Raw genomic sequence first — 27,158 nt, 5'->3', positions numbered from 1 at the left:
GCTGCATTTTGATGAACTGCACAGCAAAAAAATAGGTCCCAACTCCCAAGGATCTGGTCATTTTGAAATCTGTCAGCACTCAGCAGATTTAGAAATGCAGGAGTGGACTGGGTACTAGGACAAAGCACTTCATCAGCAGTCTGGGCAGATTGGCAGGTACGGGCAGAATATAATAAGTTAATTTATGAGCTGTACGGCCGCCGGGCTGTAACTTACAGCTCGTGGTGTGATTTTATGTTTGCCACAGGCTTTCCAACTGCTCACACGTCACTTCTGGGTACACAGAAGCGCAGCGGCGGTGCGCGGTCCTGTGACAGACACGTGACCCGGCTGCAAGATGGCGGCACCCAGGAGCAGAGCGCGGACTCGGACAGCATCAGTGATGATTTGCAGCGGCTCCAGGAGGCAGCTTGGGAGCTACCGGGTGAGGGAACGGATAGGGTTTTAGGCATGCGGTGGTTTAAATGTTACAGCACAGTCTGCAGCTTACACCCGGTGGAGCTGCAGACTGTACAGGCTCTCTCCCTCGCACCCAGCGGCACACAGGGCAAGCCGCCGGGCCCCCTCCCAATGTTGGGTCCTCGGTCATGGAAAAGTCACTGTGCCTGATTTTCGGCAGATTTGAGCCATTTTTGGACGAAAATTTTGGCCGCCGAAATTTCCGTGCATCCCTAATAAAATATTAATTTGTTACTCCTCATGGTAGCTGTAATAATAATAATAATAATAATAATAATAAAAAAGATAAAGTATAGTTATGATCTGTCATTTTCCAGTTCCCAGTGGCAGATGTAGTAGTTATTATCTGCCATTTTTTTTAGCAGCTGTTCAATAATGATCATGTTATGGAGGCTGCTATTGCCACTCCAGCAGCAATGCTACCAGCATCTTCCCAGAAAGGCACCAGCCATCAGATGATGTTACTTTGTAACTGCTATGCCGCTAGCTATACGGTACTTGTTATCAGGTGGCGGCGGCTGCAGGAGTCACTTAGTAACTTCCATGTTTAAAGGAGCAGGTTGCTTGCCTTCAGGTGACCATGGCTGCTGCAAGCAGTTAATATCGGGCATATTCCCTGAAGGTAACTTGCCGACAGGTGGTTGTATTCACTGTGTAACTAGCAGCAGGTTACTTGACATCAGGTGACAGCAGCTGCCAAAGTCATTTGGGAATTGCCATGTTCCAAGCAGGTCACTTGCCACCAGGTGACAGTGGTAGTTATTCAGTACTTGCCATATATATCAAAAATATTAAAATATTTTTCATAATATAAAATAATTTTAAACGCGTATGCAAAAATATTAAATCGACACCTTAAAGCAACCCTCCATGCACCATAACAACTTTTTCAAAATTACGTTCTTATGAGGTCAGGAGGTCTTTGGTGCAGGCTCACCTTTAGTCGTTAAACCGTTCTCGAACAGTTTAACCCCCAAGTATGTGTTTTAGTGCTGGATCTCTCTGCCCCTCTCTCCTTCATCTTGCTCAAATTCTGGGAACCAGAAGGCTTGGGCAGCATCGGCAGGGGCCCGCTGATGGGCTGAGAATGGTCAGCTGATGCTCTCAACCAATCATTGACTCCTGATTCATAAAACCCGAATTGAAAAAGGTACGTTCCTCGAACGGTATAACGCCTTGATTCCCTGACTATTTAATTCAAAGAATTTTGGGAGTTGTAGTTCAGCAACATCTTGAGTTTCAAAATTTGGAGAACCCTGCTATAGAAGATGCTTCCTGCAGAGAAATACTACTTTCTTAATTTTGGTAATATCTATTTTAACTAAAGATCCAAAGGTTCTTTGTGTTAAAAGATATTAAGTCGTGTTACCAGTAAAGTTGTGTAAAATGTTCTTTTGCTGTCCTCGCAGGAACTTTCTACCAGTGCTGAAAACCCCATGCAGATCATGCTCTTATCAAGTTAATAGGAGCATGGACTGAAAGGAGAATATCATGGGATTACCATTCAGAACTTTCTATAATTTAAAAGGAGCGTGAACTGTAGGAGGGTAACAGATGAATGAGCAAAAAAGTTCCTGCAAGGACATGCAGAGTTTTTTGTTTGGTCTTATGGAACAAAGGGCCATGTTTTGTAATAATGCACACTTAACGTTAAATGTGAACAATGCAACTGTGAAAATCGCATTCTAATAAATATAACCCTGGTTAAAAAAGATGATCACATTTTATGTTTGCATTAGCTCCCGTCCAGGTACTTATTGCATCCCCCCACATTGCGAATGGCTCACTTCCTGTTTTCTGACCAGGTGAAGATGAACTATAGATCAAAATTGCCTTACTCATAGAGCTCAGGACATTTCGATGGCCAGTCAATATTTGTGCAACCACAGACTCCCCCTCCCCCACTTTTTAGGAACTGCTTTTCAGGGGTACTGGATTCACCAGCGATGGAACGATCAGAAATTAAATTGAATGGAAATTCTAATTGTAATTCCAGGTTTTGAAAACTGGTAAATTACATGTACATGAGACTAAACAAGTAGCACATCTGGTGTTTTAGGGCATCATAGCACTTATAAATGTAAATGTGTGATCCCTAATTTGGCCCCTCGGGTGTCTCAGGTGGTTATATCCCAAGTAGCGCTGTTTTTGTCCTAGGTGTTAATGATGATGTTGCTGGAATGAAGTGCCTCTCACCTTATTTATTTCATGTTTGCACAGCAATAAAAGCAGCTCAGGATGGGAAGCATTTGGACTGAATCTGATTACATTAGTTTTATCTGCTCATGCTGTTTATTGTCCTGGATCCTTAAAGGAAACAACTCACTTATCTGTTTACCGTTTTCTCACTGCTGCTTTGAATCTTTACCCAGGCTTTATACCATTAGATCTTTGCCCCTCAAACATTTGATAAGACAGAACTCATTGACTTTGCTTTTGCCCTAATTAACCCTTCCATTATCACATTAACAAAGGCATGGCTGAGGCCATAGCTTGCAGCTGTCACTGTAAGGTTTATGCATTTTAAACACTTGATTATTTCTGGTCTATTTGAAATTATTATTATTATTTTATTTTTTTTGTGGTGGTGGATTTACCAAAAGATGACAGTTCGTGAGACATAGAAGTGATTGACCACCTTAGATTTTCTTTTGCCTTCCATTATTGCACATCTTATTCAGTCCAGCCATTTTCTCAATAAGAGCCATGGCTTACTTGCCCCTTGTGAAATCAATTAGACTCAATATCCATTACTCAGCCGAGTTCATGGTACATTTTCACTGCATTAGCTAATGCGCATGATATTAGGACACCCTTTGATTCACAGTAAAGAGCTTCTAAATAGTAGTGTACTGAGCATTCTGAAGGTACAAGAGTTAGAAAATTAGTTGCATTAAAGCTACAGTAGTTTCTAATAATAAGAAAAGGAAAAAAAGATAGCTAATAAGAAGGACACACCGGGGTGGCATTGCCAGTCATTTGTTCAGCATTAACTAGCAAATGTACGAAAACGTGGTTAAAAAATGGCACTTATCCTAAAACGTCTTTTCTACAGTGACGTCCACTCAAACCAGGAAGTAGTTATGATCTCTCAGCCAATCACTGATCTCTTATTCATTCAGGGGAATTATTGCATGTGTGTATTGCTACACGCACAAACAAATCTGCAGTAAAGAACAAGACAAAAGAAAAGTACAACATGTACTTTCTAATGATCTCTTTTTAGAAAGGATAGCCCTTAATTTGGACCCAAATCTCTCTGTTCCTCTTTGCTATCCTAATGTCTGTCTTTTCTAGGAATTTACTATTTTGGGTATGTCTGAGTGTATAACAGAGCTCATCAGCAATAATACTCACAGTAATGTGTCTTCAAATAAATGTGTTTAGAAATCAATCTGTGTAAATAAGATAAATTTTTTATGTTCTAATGACATTTTATTATTATAAATTGTTATAAGTATGTCACCCACAATCTCTCAGGACATTGCCATTGTGTTCCCTTTATTCCTGCACTGGTAGTGAATATCAGAAATGGAACCAACTGTAAAAACAGACCTTATTCATGTTAATTATTGCCAAGTCCGCTCTGTGACAACAAAGTAGATGATCTTATTCACATTAAAGTAATAAAAATGTCATACAATTGGGCGGAACGTCTAATCTATCTGTTTTGATTCAGCAGATAAAATATAATGTTTTGTCTTCCAGGTTCACATTTATAAAAGGGAAATAAGAAACACAGACAATGGCTCCAACCTTGGCTACGGCGCATCGACGCCGATGGTGGATGGCGTGCACGGCTGTGGTAGAGAACCTTTTCTTTTCTGCGGTGCTTCTAGGCTGGGGCTCCCTTCTTATCATGCTGAAATCAGAAGGGTTCTATTCTTATTTGTGTCACTATCCAGGTAAGATGGGTGCCGAGATTCTTCATTCATTTATTATTCTAAAAATATAGCAATTCATACATGCACACTACAGATTTCACTCAACATAAAGCAATTTAAATGTGTAGCACGATCTGTAAACAAAATAATAATGAGGTATGTGAACACCCTCAGGAGTAATATTTCTAAATTTTTTTTTTACATATGACACATATCCTGCTCCATAATACTAAAAAATTCTAGTGTATTTTGCTTACCCTGAAACCTTTTTGGCAGAGATATAATGTGGCATGATAGGTATGCTGTGCTTGGAATTTTACACCCATTGACATCACATATAGTAATCAAGATGCCTGAGTGCACATGTGTGGATCTAGAGATAAGGACTTATGTTGTACACTGTGTCATCCCAACAGTAACACAGTATAATGAATGCACTGTCAGGTGGCTTGGTGAATGGTAAACTACGCATTGTGAGCAAATACATCACAATATTGGCATATTGAAAATAGAATAAAACTTTAAAATAAAGTTATAAAATAGATACTTTTATATCAACGCGTTGGCGAGTTACAAACTAGATATATAGTGACAAAGGACAATATCCAGAGAAGAATAAAAACTAAAAAAGCTATCACTCTTATACTGTGGACTATACTAAATTCTGCAGAGGAAAGGTAACTCAGTACTGTTGTCTCTTGAATATTCATTGTGGATCTATTTTTGGGTTGTCGAAAAAAAATAAAAAAACACTGAGCTGTTTAATATAACTGCTTAAGGGGTTTATGGTAAATACGCTGTTAATAGTCAAAGTCACGACACTAAACTATTCTACACACACACTGCACAGTAGTAACAGGATTCTGGACTACCATGTGTTTGCTTCAAAGGATATATGTTATATATATTATATATATATATATATATAGGGCACAAAATTTTCACTTCCCACTAGACATTGGCGAATGAAAATTTTGTCTTGGTGAGGAGAAATTCACCCCTGGTCCATCCAGGCTTGCAGTGGTAAGTACATTTGAAGGCCTGGCTAGTAGAGTGGACTTGACATTTTAAACCGTGTATATATGACTTTTCAGAGAATGGCGTGTTGCTCTGCTTACTTGTGTCTACTTTGCAATCACCACCTCTGTAAATGCTTGGTACATACATCATACTTTAAGCACTGCTCTACCTGCAGTAGTATTCTTTCATTCTACAACTTTCAGAAGGCATGTAGAAGCTCCAGGCCTCGGTACCTTAGAATTACTAATGTATCCTCAAAGGTTACAGTGTACCAACAGATTGCCCATCCATTTGCCAGTCATAGACAAAACAATGAGTTCTACTAAATTTCCCCCTCCCCATCCCGCGGATATATTTAGCGATAGAGATAGGTACGTCTCCTGTCTCCAGCCATTACAGGTCATAGACATTTATGTATCAGTAAAAGCTCGTCTAATCTTGTGATAGGATTTATAGAGCAGGATATGTCTGTGCTGATGCCTTTGAAAAATCTCTAGGAAAACTTTAGCACATATGTACTTAGAATGTATTAATAATTGAAGATACATTTTTGATTGCTATTACCTTTGAATGATCTTTAATTGGAGGTAATTTCAGTAAGGTCAGGTTCTCTTTTTTTAGGTCCCTGCCCTCCTTTGTGTTTTGTCTACTAATGTATTTATAAAGGACTATACCATGGACAATATTAAAGTGGATTTATTTCCCCATCAAATACACTTTATTATAGCTTGCCATTATGAATTCTAGATCAATAAAACTTTACAGAGGTGTTATTATAATGACTAATACAACGTAATATACAATCTCCCCTGCTTTTATATTAAAAAGCTGCTGTAGGAAACTGATGTTATAGACCGTTCTACCTAGCCTGACTTCTCTTGTCTAACCAAGAAATCAAGCGTTTAACGCTTAGACTTCTCTTTCTAGCTTGTTTTCCTATGTTTTATTATGTCTTATGTCTTGAAAAAGCACTAAATGCACTACAAAAATAAAGAATAAAAAAAAAAAAAAAAAAAAGCTGCTGTAGGTTTATGCTATTACAACGACCATGCCGACTGAGACACCAGCATCGATGGCATCAAATCTGTAAAGTTGCTTCGTAGCTTGGGGAAATTTTTTTAACCCCTTAACCCCTTAAGGACACATGACATGTGTGACATGTCATGATTCCCTTTTATTCCAGAAGTTTGGTCCTTAAGGGGTTAAGGACACATGCCATGTGTGACATGTCATGATTCCCTTTTATTCCAGAAGTTTGGTCTTTAAGGGGTTAAGCCCACTCTCTTCTAAATTGACAGCCTGCTTTGCATGGCAATTCTATACACTGTCAGTATGTGCAAGAAGAACGAAGGCTATAGAGGTGTGCAAGATTGGCAAGCATATGTCCAGGATTTGTGGTATGCCCCTATTTGTGGACTCACCATATGTTGCCCTGTGACATTACAGCAAACTGCACATTGCATTTGCTTTGGACATTGAATGTCTGCTTGCAGATACATTCTAAAATATTAGTAAGTCGCCCTCACAAGAATGTACCTATTCACCTGAAATGTTCATTCTCTTTTTGTATTAGGTTCAGAGAGTGGATGTTTACCAAAAAATAATTTGTTCATCATTACCTTTATTTAGCTGTGAGGGACATAGCACACAACACTTAAAGAGTTCCTATAGTGGTTTGTGTATGTAGAGACACATTGGGTGTGAAATAACTCTCAGGAGGAGTGGGAGTCACCCTTTTTCCACAGAAATTAGTGCTGAAAATCCAAATTTTCTGAAAAAGTGTGACATCTGCTTGAATTTGTTATCTATCCACAACTTACTGCCAGTCACACGAGAGTGAATGAGCAAGCAGTTAGCATGCTTAGCTTGAATACCTGTCTATGCCATTTTCTTAGCATGTAAAAAAAATACAAAGCCTCTATCCCCCTTAGTCTTGTAATGTAAAACATTGCAGTTTTTGAAAAAAAATATTTTACAGGACATAGACTGCCGCCGGTGGCTATCTACCAGACGGTCACTAGACCCGCTTCCTGGGATTCTAAGAGACTCTGAGTCCCTTAAACGACACTGGACATCCTCATGCTCTGCATGAGGCTATCAAGCATCAGTCATATCCAGCTCGTGGTGCATGCACATTAGGTCCCCCCGTTGGATGACGTCGGAGGAGGCAAAGCGCAGTTCCAGCACATCGGCTCTGGAATCGGGTTTTTAACCATTTATCTGACCAAGGGAGTGGGGCGGCAGAGGATGCACTATAGTGTTAGGAATACAGATTTGTCTTCCTAACACTATAGAATCCCTTTAAACTAGTACTATGCCCATCCATTTCCCAGTGTTCCCACAGAGGCTCTAAATGGTCACAGACAGCTGTTTTTTTATCACATTGTCTAGCCTTTTGTTTAAACAGGAGCACATCTGATAGAACAGCTAAGTAAATGAACAAATGGACAAAACAAACTGGACCTAAAGAGAAACATTAGTTTGTGTGTGTTTTTTTTTCTCCCAATTAGGTGGTGCAATTAGTGGCTTTCCATTATTGGTCTGCATATATCTGTCACTCGATTGCATTAGATAAATAGTGAAACAAGAATTATTTGAATTATACAGTTTACAATTACAATGATTTATATAGCGCCAACATACTCCACAGCGCTGTACAATAGGTAAACAAGGCAAAAATGTAGTCCTAAGAAAGCATGGATGACATAGAGGAACAGTAGATGGGAACATTCTAATAGTAATGGTGCACTTTAAAACCTTCTTATTTTTCCTATCAACCCTGTGCTCCCCGTTAGCGTATATTACATGTAATATGTAACTGTAATCTCCCCATATTACACACTCTGGGCCATAATGAATTAATATAGTATCAGTGGAGCTGGAATATCACTTTGGAAGAGATTAAAAGAAAACTGCTCTATAAACTTTTGTTACTATAACCCCTTTGCCACACCTCAATTATTTTAATTAGCACTTGACTTTACCACAGGGACAAAGGGCGAGATAATTTTTCTTGGTTTAGCAATCTGGTAACCAATTCAGGAATTGCCTCAGTCATAATTTGCTGTAAAAGCTGCTGGCAGAGGCAAGAAATAAAGTAGATGTAGCATAAAATATCCGATATGAAAGAAGGACTCTGATCACATCTGCAGTGTGCGCCTGCTATCTTTAATCTGTCCAGAAACAGCATCTCAGCACTCCGGGAGCTGCCCTTTGGACTTTTAAGTAAATCTCAGCTGGCTGTCCCTGCAGCTTCCAGGAGTGCTGAACCTTCCTCTGAACTTTGATAAGGTACATCCAGCCCGGTCTAAATCAGTCTCACTCGAAGAATCCGCTCAGGATATTTTCTTGGCCTCTCTGTGTACCATTAATGAATAATAGGGCTGCTAGTTTTTCATGCCACATTTAGCTATATGGTATGGTATTTAGCTATGACGAATGCACACATTTTAAGATAAGACACGCGATATTATTAGTTGGTAAATGTACGGAAACATTACAGATACAATGGATAGAAAATAAGTGTAAACGTGCATCAAAACATATTTTCATCACCCTTTGACAAGGGCCAAATAGTGATGGCTAGACCACTCGGTCAGATCATCTCCAAACCGACAAGTCTTGTGGGGTGTTCCTGGTATGCGGTGATTAGTACATAGCAAATGTGGTGCAAAGAAGGACATATGGTGAACTGGGGTCAGGGCTATGGAAGCAGCTCATGATGCACGTGGGGAGTGAAGGCTAGCATGTCTGGTCCAATCACACAGCTACTGTAGCTCAAATTGCTAAAAAAAAAAACATAATGCTGGCCATGATAGGTGACTTGCGCAGTATCCCAAATCCCTATCCACATTTAGATAACTGGAGGTTTTTTAGTATCACTGCAATAGCCATTCAAGTATAAGCTTACCTCCACCTCAAGGCAAAATCCTCTTAAGTGAGTCCTACCCTAACAATTCACCTTACTTCTTTGAACCAAAAGGTAAAAGATTTTTTAAGTATATGTTTACTAGACATGCCACATTCTTTCGTACAACAATAAAGTTTATTGAATTAAGACCAAAAAACATTTTCTTCCAGGATTCCCTCTGCTAATTAGCTCAATGTTAAAAACCATAAAGAAAAAAAAAGGCTCTAAAGTTCTAAAACTGTAGAATTCTTTATTTATTAAACACTGACATCCTGTTGTCACAAGCCTCCCAATAAACACTAGCTAAAGAGTAGGAGGGGGCAGACTGACACTGCACACACCTCACCAGTAAAGCATCCTGTTTCTGGGTCTGAATGCAGGAAATATATATGCTTTCAGCAAAACCAGATGACCTTATGGGGAGACACCAGAGTGACACCCTTAGTGAATAACAAACGGTGACACCACACATGTCACACATATCAAAAGCAGACATAATAGCACCAGAATACATACTGTTTATATACTCAAACCAGCTCTTTTCATTTCTGTAATGCCAGTAAAAGTGCAGGTTCAGGACTAATACAGTGTTCATTGCAAAAAACAAAAATATAAAAGTTGGGTTAAATGAAGTGGTCTCTGGGTGCCAGGTCCCTCAGGTTTTAACCCTTCAGGTGTAAACATAGCAGTTGCAGAGAAACTGCTATGTTTACATTGCAGGGTTAATCCAACCTCTAGTGGCTGTCTGCCTGACAGCCGCTTGAGGCACTTCTGCGACACTGGATGCAAAATTCGCATCCAGCGTGCAGAACGTCCATAGGAAAGCATTGAGAAATGCTTTCCTTTGGACTGTTTGAATGCGCGTGCGGCGCACTCGGGAGCTGACGTCGGCTAGGGAGGAGAGGTCACCAGCGCCGAGGGAGCAGGATAAAGGTAAGCCTTCAGCGCCAAGGAAGGTGGGCCCTGAGGGTGGGGGGTCCTAGGGATGATATAGTGTCAGGAAAACAAGTTGGTTTTCCTGACACTATAGTGATCCTTTAATTTGTTATCCTTATTTCAAGGCTTATCTGAAAGTAATCAAACAATCAAATTGCCATTTGGTAATTAAATACAATTAATCACCTATTAGTTCAGGATTGAGTGGATGAATCCACAAAAAGATAACATTTCTTGTTTTTTAGGCTTTTTTAACCTTTCTCTAATGGGCTCCCTGGTGGTCTAGTAGCTGTCAACACCTCCTATAGTGAGAACCAAAAGAATCCATTTACCATGTCCATTACCAGGTTTAATCTATGTAATCTGTTGACTATGCTTTCTCTGTATTGAAACTCATGTAATGATTATTGTGTTACACCATAAAGGAAGGCTAGCTTGAATAAATACCTTTCTGTACTCCCGCACATTATCTACCAAAAAAGTGTTGGGAGTATAAACAACACTATCAAAGACAAACATGTACAGTATGGTTTAAACAAACAATAATAACAAATGTAAGCGTGGACTGAGTCTCTTATAGAATGCAAAGAAAGTCATTTATAAAAATACTTCATCCCAGTTAATAGCAACGTGAAATTAAATGTGCCGCCATTTTTATTTTATGAATAAGTAACAGATAATTTTTTTGACAAATCTTAGGGAACCATGTACAGTACTAACAATCCTACTGCTAATACCTAAAGTCTTTTTATGCAACTCTATAAATGTTCTCCTAAGAAAAGGCTCTTGGCTAATTTTACATATATTGGTCACAGGTCGAGGTAATAGCTAAACAATGTGCTGTCTTGGGCCTCTTCACAACAGACAGACTCATCGAATAGCTTGCATACTTGTCCTCTCGGTCACCAGGTGTTAACAGTTTAGGAATGCTTACTAATCTCAGGTGCTGCTTAGATTTATTTTTTTGTTTATTGAAAGTTAAGAGTTTCTATGTAAACTGGTTTTAGAACCAGGGTTACATTAGGAATGACACCTCATAGTGCCCGCTTATCATTATGGATTATTATCATTCAGTGTTAAAAAAAAAAAAAGGAAATGGCATAAATCATTTTTATTTGTTGCAAAAGCCAATTAGGACATAAATATTAACGCTCTGACGGACATATTCATTTTAACAGTGTGTGCGTGAATGGGACTGGCGTTTTCAACAAATAAAAATAACTGTAAATTTCCCTTTTAATATTAAGGTAATTTACAGTGTCAGAAAGACATTATCACAGAACAATTCAGGCATTGTCTCCCTGACACATTAATCCATAACACAGGAGTACAGGTTTGTCAGTCTAGTCTCCCTGGCAGTTCTCAGTTTAACCCGTCAGTCAGGCCCTGGTAAAACATTTTACCACCACTGCTCATGACCGGTGTATAGTCGCCATATGGGCTGGCGGAACCTTGGACAAAAAACCCCCCACATACCTAACCCAATAACACACTGACACCTGGTATATGGGAAAATTTGTCCACAGCTTTATTAAATAATTTATAATATATATAACGATAATATTGCTTTAAATAAGTTAACATATAAACATGGGTCATTGCCCCCACCTTCCGCCCCTCTCATCCGTATCCTTCTTTTTAATAGAGGGCAATGACCCCCAACATAACAAATACAAATATGTAACGACATTTTCCAACCTCGCCAACTTGAACCGAACAAGTGCCAACCATAAGTAACCATGGCAGGGGTATACCCGGATACCCCTGCCCCACCAGGTTCTGAGCCACCTCCAGGACTCGAAACCACCATTGACCATAATTCCAATTTTTTCCATGTTCCTCACGTTCCTCATAGGGAGCCTATGTCCTCTCTCTCAGCTCCCTATCCCGCCGCTGTGAAAAAACGGGAAACCCTTATCTAAACATAAATATATAGGGAGGGTGGGCGGGACAAACTGAACCGGGTAGGAAATTAGAAGTGAACCTTACAAAATGGCTCCTCCCTTAAATAGCCAAACCCACATATCCCATAACCCACCTGTCCTGTCTGTTCCTCCTGGGCCCGCCTCCTAACCCCTGTCAAGGCCCTGTTCCGCTTAAGCTGCGCTTTGGCTACATGGGGCTACATGACCGGTGTATAGTCGCCATATGGGCTGGCGGAACCTTGGACAAAAAACCCCCCACATACCTAACCCAATAACACACTGACACCTGGTATATGGGAAAATTTGTCCACAGCTTTATTAAATAATTTATAATATATATAACGATAATATTGCTTTAAATAAGTTAACATATAAACATGGGTCATTGCCCCCACCTTCCGCCCCTCTCATCCGTATCCTTCTTTTTAATAGAGGGCAATGACCCCCAACATAACAAATACAAATATGTAACGACATTTTCCAACCTCGCCAACTTGAACCGAACAAGTGCCAACCATAAGTAACCATGGCAGGGGTATACCCGGATACCCCTGCCCCACCAGGTTCTGAGCCACCTCCAGGACTCGAAACCACCATTGACCATAATTCCAATTTTTTCCATGTTCCTCACGTTCCTCATAGGGAGCCTATGTCCTCTCTCTCAGCTCCCTATCCCGCCACAAGCTCAGACCTTGACCCCTTAAGCTGTCTGAGCTCCGCCACCCCGAAGAAGGAACGCCCTCCGCATCCCTTCCTGCAGACCCAAGTTCAGCAGGTCGTAACCCACCGCCGAAAGGTGTACACCGTCCGAGCGGTAATACCCATCCAACCCCTCCTCCAGTTCCTGGTGCCTTACCACCACTCCCCCCAGTTTCCTGACAAAACTCGCCATCAGGCTGTTCACCTTACCCCTGCATCTATCAATGGCTACCGGGTCCCGGGCGTAACGCCACCGCTGCCTCGGAACAATCTCAGACCATACCAGCATCACCCCGGGAAGCAGATCAACCAACCGGTTAAGATCCTGCTTCATCCATTTTACCAGCCTCCGCTGCGGGGTGAGGCCCAGGTCATTACCGCCTGCATGTAAAACTAGCATATCCGGCCGCGCCCCGCCTGCGACCATACCAAATATTGCCCTGCAGACGTCCCCCCAGCAGAAGCCCCGATACCCCCACCAGCGCACTACGATCTGGTCCTCCGGAAAGCCCAGCTGCTGGCCTTGAGCTCGAGCTGCAGCCCTCCGTCCGGCCCAGAAAATGAAGGAATGACCCACGATCCAAGCGACCCGGCCTGGGGAAGAAAGAAAAAACACAGGATAAAACCACCCGTACCCCCCAGGCCGCCCCAACGCCCCTTAGTGTTCCAACAAACCCAAGCGTACATATGAGCGGAACCTAACAGATTCCCATCTCCCAATCCGCTTGACTACCTCATCCCCCAAACCTAGACGTGTGGCCTCCGTGGCCGCCCCAATACGAAAGGAGTGGGTGCCGTATGTGCCGGCATCCAGTCCCATCCGACCCAGACCCAGACTGAAAACTTTCTGAAATTGGAAGCGAGAGAGCGACGAGCCATCCGCATGGACCAACAGGGACCCGCCAACCGCGGGCCTCTGACCCAAATACTCCGACACCGCAGCTACTGGGCACAGTGCCGAGCCCGGCAGGGCCCCCAGCGTAACGTCCCGGCCCTTACCTTCCACATCCGTCTTGGACCTAGCCAAGTGTACCACCAGCTTCCCATCCAGTATACGTACCCCAGACACCTGTAGGCCCCCCGTGGCCGCCCGGGTGTTGCTCACCAACTCCCCGACGCGGAACGCCCCAAAGAAAGCCAAAAGAAATGCCACACGGAATAGCGACACCTCAAATGCATTGAAACAAATGGAGGGCAGCGCCTGAACAAGCCCTTCCAGCACATGCACCGACACCGGGCGCCTAGCGTCGGGGGCCCTCCGAGCCCTCCGATACCCTTTGAGTGCTTGCCGGACAATAAACGCCTTGGTAAGATCCGCTCCCCCATGGAGCTTGAACCAGAACGCCATTGCAGCCATGTTCCTGTCAATCACCGCCGGGGAGGCGCCCCCCGCCAGTAATTGAAAGGTAAACCACAAGAAGGCATCCAGAGGCGGCTCCCCTCGTACCCCTCGGCCCAGCCCGCCCCAGGAACGTTCCCATGAACTCCAGACCTTACTGTATGCGGCCCATGTGGCCGGTGCCAGCGAAGCCTTCACGAGTCCGCCAAGCAGGACGCTCCCAGCTGCCACATCTCGATCGGGCACGGCTGACCCCTGTCCTGGGCCTCCGGGGCCATCGTTCGAAACCGGGACCACTGAAAACGAGACAGAGCGTCAGCCACCTCGTTCAAGTACCCAGGCACATGGCGCGCACGAAAAACCACATTCAGGGACATGCACAACAAAACAAAGCGCCGCAGCAGAGTTACCACCGGCCTCGATGCTGCAGACTGATTATTAACCGCGTGCACCACGGACATGTTGTCCGAGAAGAAAACCACTTTCCTGTCCCTCAACCGGTCCCCCCACAGCGCCAGCGCCACCACCAGTGGGAACAGCTCCAGAAACGCCAGGTTACGCATGAGGGGGCTCTGCCCCCATGTCTCCGGCCATTTTTCTGCACACCAGCTCCCGCTGAAGTAGGCCCCAAAACCCACGCTACCCGACGCGTCGGTGTACAGCTCCAGCTCAGCTGCCGACACGCCCCCTTGCCGAAAGAACACCGTCCCGTTAAAGTCCCTGAGGAAGGTATCCCACACCCCCAAGTCCGCCCGCATGGACGAAGATACCCGGATGAAATGGTGAGGGGACCTAATCCCCGCGGTAGCCGCCGATAAGCTGCGGCTAAACACCCTACCCATGGGTATCACCCTACAGGCGAAATTGAGCATTCCGACCAATGACTGCAGTCGGCGCAGGGTCACTTTCCGTGCCCGACGCACCTCTGCCACCACGCCGCGCAAACCTTCCAGCTTTGCCAGCGGCAGCCGACATTCCCCCCGCACTGAATCTATCTCCAGACCCAGGAAACTAAGGCACTCCGTCGGGCCCTCAGTTTTATCCGCCGCCAGCGGCACCCCAAAGCAGCCCGCCACCCATTGAATGGTACCTAACAAGTGCTGGCACGCGGGAGATCCGGCCGGCCCCACACACAGGAAATCATCCAGATAGTGCACCACCGCTTTATCTCCCGCTTCCGTCCGCACCACCCACTCGAGAAATGAACTAAACTTCTCAAAGTAAGAGCACGAAATGGAACACCCCATGGGAAGGCACAAATCCACAAAGTAGCCCCCCTCAAAGAAGCACCCTAACAGGTGGTGACACGCCGGGTGCACCGGAAGCAACCTAAAAGCAGCCTCGATGTCCACCTTGGCCATCAACGCACCACGCCCGGCTCTCTTCACCAGCTCGACCGCCTGGTCAAATGATGCGTAAGAGACCGAGCATAGGTCCCTGTCAATGTCGTCGTTCACCGACTCCCCTTTAGGATAGGAAAGATGGTGAATGAGCCGAAACTTCCCTGTTTCTTTCTTGGGGACCACCCCGAGGGGAGAGACCCGAAGGCCCTCCAGTGGCGGGGCCACAAAAGGCCCCGCCATCCTACCCAACCGCACCTCCTTGTCCAACTTCTCCCGAACCACCTCTGGAAACTCCACCACGGACTTGAGATTATGAGGGCACGCAGTGCCACCCCTCTCCCGAAACGGAATGACAAACCCTTGCCCAAACCCCGCTCTAAGCAGCTCCGCGTCTGCCCTGTTACCGTAGCGGTTTAGCCAGGGCTCCATCGCGTCTAATTTCACTGGGGTTAGCCCCCGAGGTAGTGGGAGACCCTCCGCCGCCAACCGCGGCAGAGGCTCCCGTCCCCCCGGACTTCCCTTTCTTGAAACAACGTTGGAGCCCATGAGCCCCACCGCAGCCCGAGCACTCGTGCTTGAAGCGGCAGGCTGCGCCCCACTTGCACTGGCCCTCATTAAAGAGCCAGCATAAGCCCTTCTGCGAGGCGGCCGACGAGGAGGACTGACCCTTAGCGCCAGCCGCGTGCTGAAAGGGCTGCGCCTTCTGCGCCATCATGAGCTTCATCCAGAGAGGCAGGTCCATCTGGTCCCACCGCATGCCCGGATTCGCCGCCAGCCGCTGCCGGAACTGCTCATCATACCGCCACCATGCCAATCCGCCATAGGTGCGGTATGCCTCCCATATGCCGTCCAAGTAGCAAAACAGGGACGAGCAGGAGCCCGGCGATTTTTCCCCGATCACGCTGGCTAGGATACAGAATGCCCTTAGCCAGTTACCAAAAGACTTCGGTATCTTGCGATACCTCCGCCGTTTCTCCTCCTCCTCTTTCTTTTCGTCCTTCTTGTCCTCCTCCTTGAGGTCAAGAAAGTCCTCCAAGGGAAGAAGCGAGAAGATCTCGCAAAATTCCCCCTTCCAGATTTCATCTTTCACCTCCTGCTTGAGGTGCACCCCCAGCGGGCCCGCGAAGGACACATACGCATGTTGCCTCGCTGCTTCCGTCACCCCCCCCGCCAACTCCGCCCGTTCGCTTCCCGCCTCACCCACGCTGGAAGCCGACACAGCTTCCCCGCCCGCAACTGCCGCCGGGGTCCCTAGACCGGGCCCCACCTCCCCTCCCCCTTGGGTCCACACCTGCCCTACGCTACCTTGTGTGCCACCCCCCGCCCCCAGTGAGTGGAGTAGTGACTGCAGTGTTTGTACTAGTGCACCGGACTGTAGCGATTCAATAGACTCACCGGCCAAGCCCCTGGGGCCGATGACACCCGGGGCTGCGCAGTCCGTCACTGCTCGTCCAGGATGAACGCCATCCGCCGATGTCCCGCCAACCAGGGATCCCACCCGGTGCCTGGAAAAATCAGATGAGGAGCGACTCCGGGACCTGGAAAGAGGAGAAGAAGTCCTGGGCAAGGCGTACTGTTCCCCCACCACCTTCCCGTCCCGAACCGGGGAGCGCCTGCTAACCGCCAAAGCCTCCCGCCGGGTATCCTCCCGCCGTCGCGCCCCAAAGGCCCTGAGAGCCCTGCCACGTGGACTACGACTCCTACCATCGCCTTTGGATGCCAACCCCCGTTGAGGCAACCTGGGGGACCCGGACCCTGCCGAACTCCCTGACATTGCGCGCCTGCGCCGGGGCCTCCGTCTGCGTGTCCTGGGGGCCCTAACCGGCGAGGGGCTAGCACTACCCGACTCCGAACTAGGCCCACCCTCCCCGCTTCCCGCCCCGCGCCCCAACCCCGCTGCAGCCCGACCTACCACTACACCTACGGAACCCGGACCAGGGGCACCTCCCCCGGGGCCCTCCACGGACGCGGATGGTGACACCCCGCTCCCCGAGACAGTTATCCCCGACCGACCGGACCTCGGAGCCTTACCTTTCCCCTTACCCTCTACCACCCTCCTAACATCCATCGAACCCGCAGGCACTACCTTCCGCCCCGCAAGAGAACTACCGAGGGACCCCCCATCCTCCCCCACGGAAGCCCGCCCAGTCTGCACTCCGCGGGACCCCTTCGCAGCATCCCGCACCCCCCCCAGGGGCCTTCCGCCCGACCCCTGCTCCCCTTGGGCCGCTCGCCTACCCGCCCCCCCGTCCGCCCGCTCCCTGGAATCGGGCCTCACTCCCCGCCTGCCCACCACGCCAAGGGGACCCCCGGAAGGGGCCCCTGCACTTGCCTGCTGTACGTTGGGCCCGTCGTGGACCGTCCCAGTCCGCGTGCTGCAGTCCACCGCCAAGACCGATGGGGGTGCCCTCCTGGGCCGAGACCCCGCCCCGCCAGGCCCCGCACTAGGCCGTCCGGCCGCCATCTTGGATCCTGCTCCGCGCACGGCCCCATCCGTGTTAGGGGTTGGTGCAGCGATGTCCAGGGCAGCCGCCCGTCTCGACTCACCACGCCGAAGCCCCGGCCGCACACTGGGAGGCAGAGCCTCAACCAGGCAGCTCCTGGGCCTGCTACGACTTCCACTGGCTGTCTCCTGCACTCCCGTGCCACCGACCTCCGGTTCTCCTCCCGGGCTCAAACGCCTCGGGGGCCTCCTGGCCCTCGCCGGGCGTGAGTCTCCGGCCTCCTGTCCTGCCGCCGCAGCAAGGACCGGGCCCAGCTGGGCCTGCACCCAATCCGCTCCTTGTTGCCGCGCCGCTGTCCTGATCCCCTCCAGAAGCTTCTCCACGATATCCATGGCCCTGCAGAGGAGACAAAAGAGAAACCCTACCCAGAAAGTATAGAGAGCACCGGGATGCACACAAACTGAACCGGGTAGGAAATTAGAAGTGAACCTTACAAAATGGCTCCTCCCTTAAATAGCCAAACCCAAATATCCCATAACCCACCTGTCCTGTCTGTTCCTCCTGGGCCCGCCTCCTAACCCCTGTCAAGGCCCTGTTCCGCTTAAGCTGCGCTTTGGCTACATGGGGCTACACTATCTAAGACAGACAGTGCCTGATATGATTTGAATTGATGTACAATTTAATTTAACTTTTATACTATATTTGCTACAGTGAGTGCAGGGCTGGTATTAAGTGTTTGCTATTTGGGTCGAGATACTCCTACGTCAGCTGATGTGGGAAACCCTAATGCACATGCGCAGTGAGTGTCCTGCACACATTAGGACTTCCCCATAGGAAAGCATTGGCCCAATGCTTTCCTATGGGAGATTTAGTAGACATTGGACGTGCTCATGCAAAGTGTGGGGACGTGGAGCATCTTTTCACAGAGGCAGTCTTAACCCTGCAATATAAATATTCTCTGAAACTGCAATGTTTTACATTGAGGTGCCCTTGCTCAGCTTCCTGAAACTCATTTGCGGAACCTGGATGCCGCTTGGGAAAGGCAGATCCAGAGCTGGAGAGCAACCTTAAGTGTTAAGGTTAAACCGTAACAATAACAATTTCACAATAACAATTTCATTAATGGTGCCCAGAGTGTTCCTTTAATATTACTTGTGCTGAAAGGATACACATCTAGCTTTTTAACTGGGTGTATGTATATGGGTTCCTGTATTAAAAAATAGCAGCAGAAGCCTGTTTACATATGTTTACTATTGAACATTTCTTCCTTATTTCACAGTCTACAGTTTAACTGGAAGCTATGTCTTGAAAAGTCACCAGAATCACATTACCATATCATTACATATAACGACCAATGTCACGTGGTATTGCCAGCTACTCTATAGTGAACACATATAATAGGCAGTGAAGTATATCGTGAACCAGTGATAGAACACTAATAAGGACAAACACCCGCCATCAACACAGTTTCAAATATTGAGGTTCTATTTTTGAAAGGTACATATTCTTCACCAGAGATACGTGCACTCCTAGTAGGACATATGAAGACATCTTCAAAACAGCTGATTTCAGATATGAATTGTACTTGAGAAACTAACTATATTTGGTTGATAAAGTTACTTCTTGTTTAGTAATGGCTTGGTTAGTAATTTACTGTTGTAAATTAATCATCCCTGGTTTTATAGACAATCAGAGTAACATGTGATATGTGGTCGCAGGTGATGGCCTGCCTATGGAGAGCATGACTGAGAACGGTCCATTTACTGTATTGTCACTGAGAAGGCAGCGTTTAACATCTGAATACCTGTCAGCTATTTTTACATTGGTTTTCAATGTGTACATCTGAGTCTTCTGTTCTGTTTGTAAAGCACACGTAGGAAATACTACACCTTCTAAAGAAAGATTTGGTATTGTAAACTCAAGCCCTTTTATAATGGAAACAGTGGTCAGTCAAGGGTATCTCAGTCCTACGCAAACGTTTGAGTCATTTAACAGTAGTTGAGACTGTTACTCTGTACCATATATTATCAAACTGATGTAATAAACATTAGGCACCAAGCCCATATATCTTGAGGTTAATAATTTTTTTTTCTGTGAATAAAAGCATAATTACTCAATTAGTCCACGCCACTTAAACATTGATTTCTGTTTTGTGACTCTAGCTTACTAGGAAAGTTGACTGTAATGAAGATAGTAAGTCACAGGTAGGAGGAGGGGGAAGAGAATGTTCCTTTTCTAATGAATGACCTTCCACTAATGGCTCAGAGTTCAAACCTTTCTTTGTGTCGCTCTTTTTGTGTCTGTGTGTCTTTCTTTGTTAATGAATAGATTTCCAGCGTAAAGAAGCACAATTGTGTGCTAGTCACCTTTACGGCAAAGTGATAGGATAAAGGATAGTACTATTTTAAGTAGTAGAATATATGCAAAAGACGCACCAAACATTTTACTGTATGCAACCTAACTACACAGCACAGCAAACCTGTTCTCACTTTACAGAGATAAACAGCCCAACTCAGCAAGTATGAGGTCTAGAAAACCCACAAAACCAAACATTCGTAGACTTTCTGAACTAAGGTGGTTAGGGAAAATGTTGACATTTTACAATACACCATCCATAAATATATATCTAAAGGGCACGTTCGTAGACCCTCTTATGTTTCAATCAGGAAATACCGATATTTAATGATAATAATAATTAAACACTGTCCGTCTTAACCCACAAAAAGGGTAACATTACAATAGGTACATTTTGGGCTCAAACAAACCAATACTAAACAATAAACAGGGTTTTGGGACCAATGGTTCTTTAATCTGTAGCTCATTTGATATGGCGCATGTTATAACAATGTTTCTAAAGTCCCACTGGTCAATATTATACTGTGGATAAGAAAAATTCTGCACCACCATGCAAATCAGCAGAAACAGCTGATTTCTGCAGTGCAATTCACAGAATATGAGAGAAGAAAAATTTCAAATATAAACAAGTTAAAGGGGCACTATAGTCACCCAGACCACTTCAGCTCAATGAAGTGTTCTGGGTGCCAGGTCCCTCAGGTTTTAACCCTTCACATGTAAACATAACTGCTATGTTTCCATTTGGGGTTAATCCAGCCTCTAGTGGCTGTCTTCCGGACAGCCACTAGAGGCGCATCTGCGACGCAGGAGGCGAATTTCGCCTCCATCGCACAGAACGTCCATAGGAAAGCATTGAGAAATGCTTTCCTATGGACACTTTGAATGCGCGCGCGGCACTTGCGTATTCGGCTCCAGTGACGTCGGACGGGGAGGAGAGGTCCCCAGCGCGAGGGAGCCCCGGCGCGGGATTAAGGTAAGTGGCTGACAGGGTTTTAACCCCTTCAGCGCCATGAGTGGGGGCACCCTCAGGGCACTATAGTTTCAGGAAAACCGCTTTGTTTTCATGACACTTTAGTGATCCTTTTAATAAACATACATGACACTTAAAAATCGAACCCTGTGCCTAATGCTGATTCTGTATGATACTGCATGTTAACTATGACTACAACTGTTAACTACTAGACTCATATACTTAGCGTTAAACAATGAATAACTTTTGCTTAATTAGACATAAATGAAATTATCACGTGATTGAAGACCTTTCACGTTACTTAACCTCTTTTAATTTTGCCTTTGTGCTAGTTTTTTTTTCTCACCAATTGTAATACTTCTTTCTTAGTTAATTCTTCTTGTTTTGTCCCCCCTTTTCCCTACATAATACCTGACCTCTCGCTGATAATTCTGCCTGTGCAAAGCTTTTCTTAGCATATCACTGTCATCATGACTGACTAGCTATTATATAGGATAAATTACTAATCCAAACTCGGTGACCCGAGGTTTACTCTAAGCCGAAGGGTTACATGACATTGGCTGACCTCTTCACTAAAGCCCACTGCACAGCTTAAAAGTGATATTGTCCAAGGCAAGGCAAACACAGCCTGGCGGAGAATCAGCCATTTTTATCGCATGGAACGAAAAAAGAAAAGGCCTAGCTTTGTGTAAGATAAGAGTATATATTTATTTTCACTTTACGTAACACATATTTGTTTCTCAAATTACATTGTTAATAGAAACGGCTGGAAATAAAACTTACATACATTTAGTGCTGTTCCGAGTGAATTTTATAGGGCCAAACTTAAATCTTTGTCTTTTTACCAAATGAGCTGTGGTGATGTAGACAGAGTAATTTTTCAGGGCACTTCTTAAGTTACAAGTCGATGTTTAGTTAATAATCCCACTAAAGTTTAACGGAAAATTCTGCTGTGAAAACGGTGGTATTTTGGATGATTCATTATTTAAAATGTATACCACCGCACCATTAAAAAGGCAACAAGTTAATGTTTTGTTTTGTTTTCATTACATTTATGGGCTGTAAAAGACTGTATACATTGGGGTTAATGCCCTTCTTAAGCAATGTTATGCCTGGAATGTACGTACTCCCACTGCTGCCAGGTAAATATAAATGCAGTAAAATATATTACTGCCCCGAACCTTTACTCCCAGTGCAAGGCTAATGAACAATAACCATGCAAATTCACAATAAGAAGGCAGCATTCACCCGAGACATTAACCCCCAGAAAATGGCATTACCCAATAGAGCATTTCGTTTCACTTTCCTTGTTAATATCTATTACAAGCAAAATTAATTGTTCCCATGTATTTGATAAAAAGGTAACAGAAATTGCTTCAATTTCAATAGCTTCCCAGTATTTACAAGTGCAAGAGTAAGCATTGTCCAGACAAGGAACCGAGTAACCAATCAAAATGTTCAAAACTCAAAATATCAAAAGAGGTGCAAGGAAGGACAACCGGTGAACTGGTGTCAGGGCCACGAACCCAAGGCCCATTGATGCACATGTCAAATCCATTTTGGACACTTTTCAAAGCGCTGACTTTATCCCATACATTTCTGTATAGCAAGTTTCATGGGTAGATGGGGTTTCTGGAAGTTGTAATATAGTTATCACCTTTTTACTTTATCTACATCTTCTATAAACCATGCATTTGCTTTTTCATGACATGAACATCTGTGTTGTTGGAGAAACACTGCAGATTAGGAGAGAGGGGCAGACAGGGAGCTGTGATATCATGTGATACCCAGGTAGAAGAACTGTTTTGGAATGGGGAAGTGGGGACAAAGGTTTTAGGATTAACATGCAGAATGATGCAAATCATTAATTGTTTTGTACTTAGTATAACCATTTGAGCGTGAAAAAAATGCAGCTTATTATTTAGGCAAATAATAAGCTGTATTTTCAAAAAAAATAAGTGCATTGATTTCCCTTTTTCTTTGGACGAGTGAGAAAGAAAGAAAACAAAAAACGTAAAGTTCATACCGCACATTGTCAGACCGTGGCTTCTTTCCTGTTTCATCCACTGGGCAATATGTATATTTAATGGTGTAATTTTCAAGCTATTGGCAGGCCAAAGTATTGTCCAGCATTGCAGGGTGCTTCCTACTTCAAGCCTGTTCATTTCCAAACTAAATATGATTATTTTAAGCTAGCAGTTTCCATAGTGCTGACCATGGCTTAATTTAGTCATCAATAAACTGCAAAAAATACATTGAAAAAGCCAAAAGACTACAAGGTATGCCGCTAAGTACATCTAATAGCAGTAACGTGTATTAAACTATAATTTAAAAGATTTTTAATTGCTTGTTCTCTACAGTTCCCAATTCTTCTTAAAAAAAAAGAAATAATAAATCTATAGGTATTCAGTAAGGCTGTGCAAGACTTATATCAACAGTGGTAGTTTTTAATTGACTTCAGCAGAAATTACAAAATGTAAGCACATATTTAAATACTTGCCATTGGTCACCTGCTGGGTTCTAGCCACACTGGCTGCTGCGCTGAGGGTCATATATAATACACTGAGAGACAATTTTACAACGCACGACAGAATTGACACACATTGCTACTGCCACCCAGAATAATATATATTACAAAATGTTCAAACATTTGATCAGCCACAACATTAAAACCACAGACAGGTGAAGTGAATAACATTAGTCATATTGTTACAATGGCACCTGGGGTTGGATATATTACTCAGCAAGTGAAAAGTCAGTTCTTGAATTGAATGTGTTGGAAGCATGAACAATGGGAAAGCGAGAAGGTCTAAGTGGCTTTGACAACGGCCAAATAGTGATGGATTGGGTCAGAGCATCTCCAAAAAAAGCATCTCTTGTGGGGTGTTTCTGGTGTGCAGTTATTGGTACTCATCAAAAGAGATGCAAGCAAGGACAACCGGTGAACTGGTATTAGGCTCAAGAACACCAAGGCCCATTGATGCATGTGGGGAGTGAAGGCTAGCTGGTCCAAACACTCAGAAGAGCTACTCTAGCTCAAAATGCTAAAAACTTTAATGCTGGCCATGGTAGACATATAAATATCAGAACACACAGTGCCATTTGCTGCATATGGGACTGTGTAGCCACAGACTGGTCAGAGTGCCTATGATGACCCGCTGGCCACTGTTGAAAGTGCCTTCAATGGGTACGTGATCATTAGAACTGGACCATGAAGCAATAGAAGAAAGTTTCCTGGTCTAATTAATCATGGTTTTTTGGTTTTTTTTGATTAGTACAAAAAGTGTTCATGAATGGTTTGAGGAATATGACATGGTGTTGCCTTGGTCTCCAAATCCCCCATATCTCAGTCCAATTGAGTATCTATGGGATGTGATGGAACAAAAAAATTGAACCATGGAGGCTCCACTTCGCAACTTGCATCACTTAAAGGATCTGTTGCTAATGCCTTGGTGCCAGATACCATAGGACACATTCAGAGGTCTTGTGCAGTCCATGCCTCAACACATCAGAGCTGTTTTGGCAGCATGAGGGGAGACCTACATTAGGTAAATGGTTTTAATGTTATGGCTGATCAGTGTATAAATAAATGCATTGCATATAAAAAGGGACCCATGGGTAATGTATGTGGGATATTTCTGTAGTCAGGATATGTAACGGAACATAAATAGCGGTATTACCGCTAGGAGCACACAGACATTGGTAAATATTTGTATTAAAATGCCTGTATGAAAGGGGTACAATGTACTGGTTTTCTTCACTGAGTTCATATGTCTATATGTGCACCACAAATAAAGAAATAATACTATTAGAACAGTGTGGACTTGGCATTTTTTTCTTTGTCTCCTTCCTCATTCAGGGCATGTACACATAGTATATATTATTTTTGAAAGGACAGATAGAGCTAATGTGTGGTTGGTATCTTGATGAGAAAAGGGGAAATTATGGTTGAGAAAACACAAAGCAGACTTGTCCAGTGCACTGCTTCCTGTACTTTGAGCAACTATGGTTCTAAAAGGGATAAATTAAAGGACCACTATAGTGCCAGGAAAACAAACTTGTTTTTCTGGCACTATAGTGCCCTGAGGGTCCCACTCCTGCCGGGCTGAAGGGGGAGGAAGGGGTTAATCCCTTACCTTTTTTCTAGGGCCGGGCTCCCTCGGCGCTGGGACTCTCCTCCCTCTTTTGATGTCATAGGCTGAATGCACATTCAGCCAGTCTCATAGGAAAGCATTCTCAGTGCTTTTCTATGGACGCTGGCGTCTTCTCACTGTGAAAGACAGCCACTAGAGGCTGGATTAACCCTAATGTAAACAGCAGTTTCTCTGAAACTGCTATGTTTACAGCAGAAAGCGTTAATCCTAGATGGACCTGGCACCCAGACCACTTCATTAAGCTGAAGTGGTCTGGGTGCCTATGGTGGTCCTTTAACATTTTTAGTCACTAAAATAGAAATTTTCGGCAGTTGACTCTGAAATTTCATTCAAAATAGGCTACAAATATGGCCGAGTGCTTGGAGTTGGAGTGTTTCTCTAATTGGATAATTTGACCTGGTTTGATGAATAACCCTATCAGTGATTTTTTACAATTTTTTTTTTGCAACTTGCATTTTAACTATCTTGTGTGTGTGTGTGTGTGTGTTTTAATATTCTTTTCCCCATACAATGCATCCATACTATAATAATACATTCAGCAGTATAATAAACAGATCTTTTATTTATTGAGTTATTTTGCTGAGGAGTTTCCTGTAGATTTAAATAAAAAGGCCACTAGGCATGCAAAATCATTTCTAATTTGGGAATAAAGCCAGGATCCTTAAAATTAGCCTCTCTGACAAGGACACAGGCTAAGATCTATGTACAGACAGGCTCCGCTATCTAAAACAGACTTGTTTACAGTTTATATCAACTGCATAGTTCTCATGTACTGCATTGCTCCTACCAGCACCTTTAACACCTAGCAACAGTGTTTTTTAAAAAAAAAGCCCTGGGCCACCAATTTGCTTGGCTGAAAGTGGACCCAGAAATCTCCTCCCTTTTTTTGTTTATCTCAATGACCCTTAACCCACATATGTTTCCTGTTACCTTATCCATGTTTTGCTTTTGTCCCAAGACGATAGGGGAACATAGTGGGGGAGGGTATGAAGTAGACAGCATCCTGCCTATAGCTTTTCTGTCTAAATGGCAAACGTACAATATAGTGAAATAACATATTATGCTGGAATGATTTACAGTTTGAGATTAGAAATATTATTAGAAATTTAAGTGACATTTTTAGCTTTTTGAATGTGGATTTTTGTTAGATTCCTGTTCAAAATTAAATTTATTTTGAGTTTTTTTTTTTTTTTTTTTTTTTAAATTCTTTATTTTAGTGTGCAAGAAAAGAATAACAAACAGGCTTGTTGAGCCACGACAGCGTCCGCAAGCTTATAATGGTCAAACATTTGCATACAGTGCCATGACATATGAAACAATTGCACTTTTTTTAGTTTAAAGAAACAGGCTGAATCATAGATTATATTGTGAGACTTAGAACAGTATAGGCCCGAGACCCTATGTTAGTAAAAGGCAGATTATACAAGCTTAATACGATTATTAAATTACAGGCTTATGTGAGAAAATATCGGGTACAGATTTGGTGCTCCACACCGCTCAAGATTGATCACCAGGGGGCAGCGAGTCATCGAGCCCGCCAGATTTAGCTTTCATGTAGGCCTAGACATTGTTAAATGGTATCTATGCAGGTTAGCAGTAATACCATCAATTATGGTTAATACATTTAAACGTATAGGCACACATTCGTAAGTGTATGTGAGCTATGGTCACATGAATGCCCAAACCAGCGTAGTGTAAATTACAGGCTGGACAGTACTTT

The 27,158-nt window shown here is 44.2% G+C and overlaps 1 protein-coding gene across 1 annotated transcript in view; it reads left to right on the top strand.

The window, feature by feature from the left end:
* SLC43A2 (solute carrier family 43 member 2) overlaps positions 1–27,158 on the top strand; it is a 59,557-nt gene that overhangs the window by 5,523 nt on the left and 26,876 nt on the right. Inside the window, exon 2 of the mRNA XM_063449927.1 lies at positions 4,168–4,364. Within this exon, the coding sequence (XP_063305997.1) occupies positions 4,205–4,364 (160 nt within the window). The 5' untranslated portion in view covers positions 4,168–4,204. The remainder of the gene's footprint in view (positions 1–4,167; positions 4,365–27,158) is intronic.

This window comes from Pelobates fuscus, chromosome 1 (assembly GCF_036172605.1).
Source record: "Pelobates fuscus isolate aPelFus1 chromosome 1, aPelFus1.pri, whole genome shotgun sequence".
In the NCBI taxonomy this organism is placed as follows: domain Eukaryota; kingdom Metazoa; phylum Chordata; class Amphibia; order Anura; family Pelobatidae; genus Pelobates; species Pelobates fuscus.
Note: the sequence above shows the minus strand (reverse complement) of the source record. Positions and strands in the feature narration are given on the sequence as shown.